The sequence below is a fragment of the Trachemys scripta genome, chromosome 7 (genome assembly GCF_013100865.1).
Source record: "Trachemys scripta elegans isolate TJP31775 chromosome 7, CAS_Tse_1.0, whole genome shotgun sequence".
In the NCBI taxonomy this organism is placed as follows: Eukaryota; Metazoa; Chordata; order Testudines; family Emydidae; genus Trachemys; species Trachemys scripta.
In genome coordinates this window covers 764,103-775,052 of record NC_048304.1, presented here as the reverse complement: position 1 = coordinate 775,052, position 10,950 = coordinate 764,103, and the positions used below count along the sequence as shown (strand labels likewise).

At 59.6% G+C, this 10,950-nt stretch overlaps 1 protein-coding gene across 1 annotated transcript; it reads left to right on the top strand.

Moving 5' to 3' along the window:
- On the top strand, positions 1 to 9,102 carry TADA3 (transcriptional adaptor 3). The gene is made up of 8 exons (XM_034777437.1): positions 1 to 271; positions 1,265 to 1,515; positions 1,788 to 1,893; positions 3,960 to 4,101; positions 4,422 to 4,525; positions 4,612 to 4,721; positions 6,649 to 6,834; positions 6,905 to 9,102. The coding sequence occupies exons 1-8, from the start codon at positions 65 to 67 to the stop codon at positions 7,095 to 7,097; spliced, it is 1,299 nt and encodes a 432-aa protein (XP_034633328.1). The 5' UTR covers positions 1 to 64; the 3' UTR covers positions 7,098 to 9,102.
- Positions 9,103 to 10,950: the final 1,848 nt, after the last annotated feature.

Genomic DNA, 10,950 nt, shown 5'->3' with positions numbered 1-10,950 from the left:
GTGCCCCCTGCGTCCCGCACCCCCCGTATCCCGGCCCCCCCGAACCCCAGCGCCTGGCTGGGCGATGAGCGAGCTCAAGGACTGCCCGCTGCAGTTCCACGACTTCAAGTCGGTGGATCATCTGAAGGTCTGCCCACGCTACACCGCCGTGCTGGCCCGCTCCGAGGACGATGGCATCGGCATCGAGGAGCTCGACACGCTGCAGCTGGAGCTGGAGACGCTGCTGTCCTCGGCCAGCCGCAGGCTGCGGGTGCTGGAGGCAGAGACGCAGGTCGGGCTCCCTAGTTCCTCGGGGTGGCCTGGGGTACCTGGGTGATGGGCATGGGGAAGTCAGGCCACCCAGGGTCACGGCTCGGCAGCAGCTGGAGTCCATTAATCTTGGCTCCCTGGCCCTTTGCCAGGGACCGTTTGGGCCCAGGAGGGAAGTCCCTTCTATGTCCGATGGAAAAGGTACCCCATATTTGCAAAGCTCCCCCCACTTCTCACACAGCCCATTTGGTGCCCATGCCAAGAGCCACTTGGTGGCAGTGCTGACCCAGCAGCAGGAGGGTAGAACCTGCAGGCTTCAAACAAGCCAGCAGTGAAATGGTTAACATGTTGGGGTTTGATGAGTTGTCATTACTCTTCAGGGTGAACAGCATAACAGAGTCCCAAGTAATGTCACAAGTTATTGGGGTGGCTGGGTGATGGTTAATGGCCAGGGCCCTGTGCTGTACAGGAGGTCAGACTGCATGATCTAATGGCCCCATCTGGCCTAAAAGGCCAAGAACCTTTGCCTTTCGGTATCGGCTGCAGCTGGGTCACTGGTTGTTGCTCTGTGGGTTGGCTCTGACCAGGAGGCCAGTTGGCTTGTTTTCTCTGTGCCTGGAATTGCTCCGTAGAGTGTCTAGCCCCTGTTTTGTTCAATGTGCCATCTCCCCAGGGCTGGTTCCTCCCTCCCGTGGCAGACAATGCCGCAGCACAGCCTGGCTTGCTGCCAGCTTTGTGAGTCTGTCCAGCCTTTTTTCCCTTCCTTTCCTCCCTTCCTTTCCTCTCTGGGGGTTGTGCCTCAGTGCTCCCTGCAAGCTGTAGAGCGGTGCCATCCGCCAGGGAGAACAGGGCCTGAGGAGAAAGGCAGCATGATGGTTGCTAGGGAAAAGGGGAGGGCAGACACGGCTCACCGAGGGCAAGGGTCCTGGATGGAACTAGACCCTTCCCTTTCCCCTCCTGGTTCTGGGCGCAGCCAGCTGCTTGTCTGGTGTGACACAGGGCCATTCTCTTTCAGATTTTGACAGACTGGCAGGACAAGAAGGGGGACAGGCGGTTCCTGAAGCTGGGCAAAGAGCATGAACTGGGCACCCCAGTTAAACACGGCAAGCCCAAGAAGCAGAAACTAGAGGGGAAGGGTGGCCATGGCACAGGGCCCGGCCCTGGGCGGCCCAAATCCAAGAATCTCCAGCCCAAGATCCAAGAATATGAATTTCCAGACGACCCAGTTGACATGCCTCGGATCCCCAAAAACGATGCCCCGAACAGGTATGGGGTGTGTGTGTGTGAAGGGACACTGGGAGAGTGGGGCAGTGAGCAAAGGGACACTGAAGGGTGCCCAAGGAGAACACTCATTTCCCTGATGCTCCGGGTCAAAGCTGAATTGGAGGTTGGATGGCGTGAGAGTGAAGCCTGGTCTGGCCCAGGGTCCATCTCCTGGGTAGAGGAGGAGCCACAGCTTAAGTCAGCGGCTCTGTTCCCGGCTTGGGGCGGCCACCTGCCCCCTTCCCTCTGAGTGCCTGCTTTGCTCTGCCCTGCAGGTTCTGGGCCTCAGTGGAGCCCTACTGTGCTGACCTCACCAGTGAGGAGGTGCGAACCCTGGAGGAGCTGCTCAAACCCCCGGAGGATGAGGCTGAGCACTTCAAGGTAAAAACCTCAGCCCAGCCCCCTCCCAGACCCACACTATCCTGCTGTCTGGTCTCTGCAGTCCTGTGCCTCGCGGTGGGTGCCGACCCCACTGGGGCAAGGCAGGCAGCAAAGGCCTGTGTTTGTGGGCCGTTCCCTCCCCTCTGGATCCGGGCAGTGCCACGGGGCTGTGATAGAGGCCGTGGCTACCGCTTGTCTGTGCTGGGGCAACGCAGGCCGGGCTGGAGGCTGTACTCCTCTGAGGCCAGTGCTTTGCCCCCGTTCTAGGCAGCAGAGCGGGGCTGGGCTCGCCGTGGAACACCGCCACCATTTCGGTTTCATTTCCAGGGCACTAAGTGGCTCAGGCCCTGGGTATCTGAAAGCTTGTCCTCTGCTCCAACACTTGGGCCTCCCTCTGCTTTTCAGACACAATCCAACTGCCTGCTGCAAGGGAGCAGGAGACAGCAGCCTCCTCGCAGGCCGGCCCCACACTGGGGCACTTGCAGCCTCAGGATCTGAATGAGACTAGACCTCTGCATGCTGCGGGCCATGCCCAAAGCTCCTGCCTGTGCTGGGCCAGGCCCTGGCCCCGCAGGTGGCTTTCAGTGAGAAACCCCCGTTCCCCAGCGGAGGGGGCGGGCAGGGACAGTTGTTAGTCTGTGGGCGCTCAGATCCCCCACTGGGCAGCGCGGACTGAGAGCCTGGCTGGAGCAGCAGAGCTGCCCTCGTGGGCATCGTGGAACGGAGAGGAGAGCAGAGCAGTACATTCAGTGTGGGGGAGGAGATCGTGACTGCGGCTCGTCCCTGTTGTGCTGGACGTGGAGCCGGAATGCAGAAAGTCACCTCAAAATGGCCTGGCCAAGCCCCACATTGGGAGCCTGAGGGAAAGCTGCGTGCGCAGCCTTACCCCTGCCCTGAGCGAGCTCTGATACCATCGCCAACAAGAAGGTCCCTGACCAGGGGTTTATCTCTAAGCATCGATAGAAATGTGCAGCATCGCGGAGTACTCAGCACAGCTCTGCGTATGCCCGAGGTCACCTAGGACTCGTGTGCAGCACCGGGGTGGACAGCTGAATTAGGAAGATGGAAATGCGCTGGCCTCCGAAGGGGTTTAGTGTTAAACTGCAGCATTACAGCGATCAGTGCAAATGCATCTTAATCTGCTGCTGCTTAATGCAGCTAAAGACGTGGCACCTGGAGACAGTTTGTGCCCACTCCAGGGAAAATGGAGCCTGAAATATACTGAACACTTCCAAATCGGTGGCCAAGCCGAATTTCTGGGCCGAAATACCTGCTTTAACAATGTTCCAAAGAGTGCCTGTCCCAAATGCCGAACAATCCCCCCGTTCATTCGGACAGACACACTGGTCCTGCTACTTCAGGCAGATCGGTGAGACACTAACCCAGTCGCTGTTCAGAGTCAGGGGTGGGACAGGCCTGCAGAGAGGTATATGAAAATCCAGACCATAGCGAGAAGCAGGAGTCTTCTGGCCCAGCTGCCCCACGTGACCCTGACCGGTACTCACCCGCTGCCCTCCCAGCACACCCAGCGAGAGTGCCTGGGCACCGGCCCAGCTGCCCCTCTGGCCACGTATGGGTGCAGGAGTGACTAATGGAGTCCATGACACTCTTCATGTAGTGTAGGCTGCAGCTGGGTCTTCTTGTGCTGGTCAAGCCGGTGACCTGAGCGCGTGCTGTGCTGGGGTGGGACCCGAACTGCAAGGGACACTGCCCATGTGTGCAAGTGCCAGCCTCTGGAGAGCCCCTGGCCCAGCCCACTCCCCCCGGCCTTGGCAGGGCTGGAGCTGGGACTGCCACGCTGTGCCCTTCCTCAGGCAGGAATTCAGAAGCTCTTGGCATGTGCCCAAGGAGTGGCCCTTCTAGGACCTGCATCAGCTCTCTGCAGAGATCCCAGCAGGGCTTGCTCACAGCCAGCTGGCACCTTGAGACGCCCGGCACTGCTTGTCAGCGTGGGGTGCAGAGGGAGGCATAAGGCCATGCTCTGCCATGTCTCTGGTGGGAGAGGGGTTGCAGGGACTCTGAGCCCAGTTCCCTGAGCTCCTGCTCTCGCTGTCCTGCTTTTGTAGATCCCACCCCTGGGGAAGCATTACTCTCAGCGCTGGGCCCAGGAGGATCTGCTGGAGGAGCAGAAGGATGGCGCCCGGGCAGCAGCTGCTGCTGACAAGAAGAAAGGCATCCTGGGACCGTTAACAGAGCTGGACACAAAAGGTGCCTCTGCTCCCCGCCCCTGGGCAGCACCACCATGGAGGGAGTGGATGACATATATTTGGGGGGGGTTCGTCCATGCCCAGCACTGAGGGGTGGGGTGGGGGGGCTGTGCTTTGTCCGCACCGAGGGATTGGTGTGGGGGTAAGGGTGTGTGCCAGCCTCGCCCGTATGGCTGGAGAGTCCCAGGCCCTGGTGCAGGGGAGTGGTGGACATGCCAGCCTTGCACGGGGCAGCTGGGGAGTCCCAGAGCGGAGTCTGCTAGGCCCTGTTCTGCTGCAACTGCTGCTCTGCTCACCGCTTCCTTCTCGCCTCCCTCCCAGATGTGGACGCCCTGCTGAAGAAGTCGGAGTCCCAGCAGGAGCAGCCTGAGGACGGCTGCCCTTTTGGGCCCTTGACGCAGCGCCTCCTGCAGGCACTTGTCGAGGTGAGTGAGACTCCGGGGTGAGCCTGGCTGCCAGATCCCGTGGGGTGTGGGTCCCAGCAGCTTGGAACTCACCCTCCATCTCCTAGGAGAACATCATCTCGCCCATCGAGGACTCCCCGATCCCAGAGCTGGCGGGCAAAGACTCGGGAGCAGACGGTGCCGGTACTTCGCCCCGCAGCCAGAACAAACCCTTCAGGTGAGCAGCTCCATGTGGCCAGCCAGGGGGGCTGGCAGCCTGGCCAAGAGGTTCTTCTGCCCAGGAAATTCCTCCTCGGCTTCTGGAAGAGCCTGGTCTGAATGCGCTGAGGTGCCCCTCAGGCCTGGGGTGGATGAGCCGGGGCTGTAAGGGAAGAACTTACGAATGACCAGACTGGGTCAGACCAAAGGTACATCCAGCCCAGTATCCTGTCTGCTGACAATGGCCAATGCCAGGTGCCCCAGAGGGAATGAACAGAACAGGCAATGATCAAGTGATCTCTCTCCTGCCATCCATCTCCACCCTCTGACAAACAGAGGCTAGGGACACCATTCCTTACCCATCCTGGCTAATAGCCATTAATGGACTTAACCTCCATGAATTTATCCATTTCTTTTTTAAACCCTGTTATAGTCCTAGCCTTCACAACCTCCTCAGGAAAGGAGTTCCACAGGTTGACTGTGCATTGTGTGAAGAAATACTTCCTTTTGTTTGTTTTAAACCTGCTGCCCATTAATTTCATTGGGTAACCCCTAGTTCTTGTGTTATGAGACAGAGTAAATAACACTCTTATTTACTTTCTCCACACCAGTCATGATTTTATAGACCTCTATCATATCCCCCCTTAGTTGTCTCTTTTTCAAGCTAAAAAGTCCCAGTCTTATTAATCTCTCCTCATACGGAAGTTGTTCCATACCCCTAATCATTTTTGTTGCGCTTTTCTAAACCTTTTCTAATTCCAATATAGCTTTTTTGAGATGGGGTGACACGTTATTCAAGGTGTGTGCGTACCATGGATTTATATAGAGGCAATAACACAGAAAATATTGTATCTATCCCTTTCTTAATTTTATTTAGCATGTGCATAGTTGTCTAGCCATTCCCAACATTCTGTTCGCTTTTTTGTCTGCCGCTGCACATTGAGTGGATGATTTCAGAGAACTATCCACAATGACTCCAAGATCTCTCTCTTGAGTGGTAACAGCTAATTTAGACCCCATCATTTGATATGGATAGTTGGGATTCTGTTTTCCAATGTGCATTACTTTGCATTTATCAACATTGAATTTCATCTGCCATTTTGTTGCCCAGTCACCTAGTTTTCAGAGATCCTTTTGTAGCTCTTCGCAGTCTGCCTGGGACTTCACTATCTTGACTAGTTTTGTATCATCTGCAAATGTTGCCACCTCACTGTTTGCCCCCTTTTCCAGATCATTTATGAATATGTTGAACAGTACTGGTCCCAGTAGAGACCCCTGGTGGACACCACTATTTACCTCTCTCCATTCTGAAAACTGACCATTTATGCCTACCCTTTATTTCCTATCTTTTAAACAGCTACTGATCCATGAGAGAACTTTCCCTCTTCTCCCATGACAGCTTCCTTTGCTTAAGAGCCTTTGGTGAGGGACCTGGTCACAGGCTTTCTGAATATCTAAGTACACTGGATCCACTGGCTTCCCCCTTGTCCACATGCTCGCTGACCCCTCACAGAATTGTAGTAGAAGCAGAGAAAGAAACCTCTCTTCTTGTGTCTAGAGGCGTGGAGGAATTGCTCAGGGAGCAGTTCAAGGGTTAGAGAGCCTGGTGTGCTCCGCACCTGAGCAGAACGCTCCTGGCCCCTCTGAGATCCAGCGCACTAGAGCCCGGCTCTCCTGTGCCTAGCAGGCAGCCCCAGAGCAAAGGGAGAGGAATGGGCTCGTAGTCTTGCGGAGTTGGACTCGGAAGCGGCCAGCCTGTGGGTGAGATCTGGGCAGGGAGACGGGTTAGTTCTCACTGCCTCCTTTCTAGAGTGAGGGCCAGCCCTGCCTGCCCCTTGGCAGAGGGGAGCGGGAACAAGGGGAGGGCAGGAGCTGGCAGGCTGTGCTGTTGTGGTAGCCGGGGTGCTGGGCTGCCGGGGGCTCACAGCAGCGCTCTTCTCTTGCAGCGTCCCCCACACCAAGTCCCTGGAGGGGCGGCTCAAAGAGGAGCTGATTGCCCAAGGCCTGCTGGAGTCGGAGGACCGCCCCCCCGAGGACTTGGAGGACGAGGTCCTGGCGGAGCTGCGCAAGAGGCAGGCCGAACTTAAGGCGCTCAGCGCTCACAACAGGGCCAAGAAGCAGGAGCTGCTCAGGTGGGTGTGGGGCCGGAGGTGCTGGTGGGGGGGGCTAGGCCGCAGCTGACGGCTCTGCCTCTCTCCCCAGGCTGGCCAAGGATGAGTTGCACAGGCAGGTTCTGCGGCAGCGTGTGCGCATGGCTGACAATGAGGTCATGGATGCCTTCCGCAAGATCATGGCGGCACGCCAGAAGAAGCGCACACCCACCAAGAAGGAGAAGGACCAGGCCTGGAAGACCCTGAAGGAGCGTGAGAGCATCCTCAAGCTCCTGGATGGCTAATGGGGAAGTGCCACACCGCCCTGTCTCTCCGGACTGGCTGCCCAGCTGGGCTCCCTCTGCCTGCACTGACAGCTCCTCGCTGGGGACGGGGAGGCTCCAACCCTTGGCCTTAGAAGTGACTTCCCCGTCCCTGTCTCATTGGGGCTGGGCACGGGCTCAGCTCTGCCTGGGGCCAGGCAGGAGGGGTTTGCCAGGCCCTGGGGAAACAGCCCCCATGCGTGTCCGCCTGCGGCTCTGAACCTGGTAGCACCTCCCTGAGCAGCTCTCTGTACTCCCCCTTCTCCCTGGGGTGCCCAGCTTCTCTGCATCTCCCTTCCCTACTATGGTGTGCAAGGGGCGATCTCCCTTCCCAGCCGCCAGTGGGAGCAGGTGATCTGCAGGGGTGGGTGCTGCGCAGGGCTGGGACCGGGCCCAGGGCCCTTCTCCTAGGTCTGTTCTTCGGAGCCCCGCTGCAGCCAAGGGCAGAGAGGGCTCCCTCACCCGTCTGCCTGTAGGCGGCACCCTTTCCTTTCTGGCCCATCTGGCCGTTGACCCAGAGCCCTTTGTCTGGCTGCAGGAAAGAGCCACCCATCAGCCCCGGGACCGCACAAGCACAGCTGCCTGTCTGGAAGGGTCCCTGGTCCCTGGAGGGCAGTTCTTGCTGCCTCCCTCCTGGTCACACGGGCAAGGGCAGGGGCTGACCGGCCCTGCTGGCATAGCCCCAGCCTCCAAAGGGCCGAGCTCCCCTGTGCCAGGGAACACAGCCTGAAGCCAAGCAGGGAGGCGCTGCCTGGAGAACCCAGCGGGTTGGGTGCCCCCTGCAGTGCCCAATTGTGAGCAGCAGAGGGTGCTGTGACCCTGGGAACGGCCGCGCCTGCAGCCCGCTGGGCCCTGCTGTTATTCTTGGAAAGCCATGACATCAGCCAGGCTGCAGCCCCCAGTCTCACTGCCGGGGGAGGGGGGGGAGACAGACCACTGGACAGTGCATCTCTGTTCCCCTTCCAGCTCAGTCCCCAGGTGCAGAGAGAGCTGCCAAAGCAGGGGGCTGTAGCTGTCCCCCTCCCCCTGGGCGGGGGGCTGGCCCCTGGGGAGCGGGGCTAGAAGGCTCCATGGCTGGAGGCTGTCCAGCCCCGGGAGGGAGCTGCCGAAGTGCAGAGGGAAGGTGAGGCCCAAAGGGCAGCCCCTCACTTTGCCTCAGGCCAGTGCAGCAGTGGGGCCAGAGCATGTCCCTGCTGTACCAGTCACGCCAGGGCAGATCTGGCGGTGCTGGGTGGGCAGGAAGGCAGTAGCAAATGGAGGGGCAGGGGCTGGATCTCTGCCTCTGCCCAGCAAGTGACTAGCCCCTGGCTGAAGCCTGGGTGGGAGTGGGCAGCAGGCCCCACTCCTGGGACAGGCTCAGCTAGGTCACCTGCCCTGCAGCAGGGAGGGCCCCACTCCACCTGGGGGTCTCTGGGGCCTGCGCGCCCCCTGCAGCCCTGCACTCAGCCCTGTGTGAGGCTCGCCTCTCTGGGGGAGGCACAGGCCGTGCCTGGCTGGGAGAGCACCTTAGCCCTGGCTTGGGGAGCTCCTGGCTGTAGGAGCCGTCTCCTGGGAGGGCAGGGACACCATGGCTAGGGCTGTGCTACTGGGCAGAACCCAGAGGGCTTGAGCTGGGGCCAGGTAGGGTCCTGGGCTCCCCTCTGCTTAGGGGGAGCAGCCTGCTTGCTGCCGAGATTTGAGGCTCGGGGGGTCTCAGCACTGAGGCTGGGCCGGGCCGGGCTGGGGGTGCCGCCTGCTGCTGCAGGGCCGAGCGGCGCTGCGCCTGACCCCTGGGTAGGGCTGTACCTGTGAATGACAGTGTTTTAGCTGATGGGGGAGGGGATTGAGGTGGCTGTGCACCCGTCCCATGTCAGTGCCCAGCACCACTTCCTGTGGGAGAGTGGGTGGGTCTCTCTGCACAGGCCCTGCCAGGGAATGGGGGGCAGGAGAGCAGAGCCCCTCCAAACCTAGCTGTAGCCCAGGGGGGGGGTGGGGAAGCTGCTACTTGGGGGGGGGGGGGGGGGGGGGGGGGGGGTTGGAGTCCTGCCTGCCTGCCCTGCTAGTGCTAACCCCAGCCAGCACCAGGCCCCTTCTGCGCTTCCCGAATGCAGCTGCCTGCCCTGGCCTCCCCCAGCCGTGGGGGCACAAGGATGGAACCCATCTGGTTCCAGGCAGAGAAACCTTTTTCTTTCCAGTGGTTTCTTCACTCACCTCCCTGTTTGCTGGGAGGCTGTGGGCCAGGCTGGGGCTGGTCCTTGGGCCCACTGGTCTGGGAGTGGCCAGAGGGCCCTTGCACCACTTTCTCTGAAAGCTTGAATGGTTGTATCAGGGCATGGGAGTGGGTGAGGCCTGCTTCAGCCCCCAGCCATGATGCCAGCAGCTCTGGGAGGCCCCTGTTGTTAGTGAGCTAAAACCAGAGCAAACCCACCGGCAGACGCTAATGCAGGAAGGTTTCCATGTCATTCTGGCTAGGGCGGAAAGTGGGCCAGCTGAAGTGGTGGGACTGTACGGACTAGTTGAAGGGGAACCCCCCTGCAAAGCACTGCGGGGGGTGGGCGGGGGGGGGGGGCACGAGGCTGCTGGAACTCTGTGAGCAGCTCACTCATGGAGCGGGACTTCCAAAGAGCCTCAGCCAGGGACGGAGCCAGAACCCCGGCCTAGGAGATCCAGCAGGGCCAAGGTGGGGAAGGCCTGAGGCCACGAGCACCGTCCAGCTGTGACTACATGGAGATGCCTGTGTGGCTCACGGACTTTTCTACGCCTGCCTCGCTCCCCCCACTCTCTTTCCGACTCTACAATTGTTCTCTTGGGAAGTTCCTGGACCATGGTTGGGTCCGAGGCTGGGGGTTTAGTGTATTTATTAGTGAGTGAGAAATGTGGCCACAGTGCAAATGACACCACATTATTTAACTGAAGATGGTGAAGACTGAGAGGAGCCTGACCCAGCAGGGAGACCAGGTGCCCCCTGCCAGACGCCGTTCGGTGCTGACAGACAAATGGACATTGGAAGGAATAAGTCAACCTGCTCACTTGCTGTACAGGGCTCTACATGAACTGTAATGACCCAGGAAAAAGGCCTGGGTGTTCTTGTGCTGGTCAATGGAAGCTCTGCTCCATGTGCAGCAGCGAACAAGCAAATAAAAAGTTGGGATGCACAAGGATGAAAAAGCCTCTTCTGGGATGCTGTGCTCAGTGCTAGTGCCCCCATCTCAGCCAGGACGTAGCAGGAATCCAGGGGCTCGGGCAGAGGCAGCGAGAATGATGTGGGGCTGGAAAGCCCCTGGGCAGAGACTGAAAAGCTTGGGCCTGTCTCCATTAGAGAAGAGACAAGCGGGGAGCTGATAAAGGTGGCCTGGGCAATGAATGGGCTAGAAGAGGCAGAGCGGACACTGCTGTTCTCCCTCTGTCCTGGCAGGAGAACCGGGGGGTGTTTCAGGATGTTGAAAGGTAGCTTGTTTAAAACAGGGAGGAAAGACCTTTTAGTCAACCCCCTGCTGTCCAGTGGCGGTGAGTTCCGTAGGCTGTAATTGGGGCCAGGAGGGGAGCAGCTGGGAGTGCTAGAGAGAAGGGCCCATGCAGGCCCAGGAGCTAAGGGGAACCCCTCAGGGGAAGTTACTCAGTCGTAGGCTCCCTTTGGCGATGGGCCTGGGCCCAGCTGGCCGGGCCTGTGCTAAGTGCGCCTGGGAGGGAGCTGGGGGCTGTGAAGTGCAAAGGGGCGAGCGGAGGATCCATGGGGCAGGCATGAAGAAGGGGCCTGGAGAGAGCTGGAGAAGTGGAATGGGTTGGCAGAGGGGTGGGAGTACCTCACAGGGTGAGGGGGTCCCATGGGAGGTAGTGGGGGGGGGGGGGGCTGGGG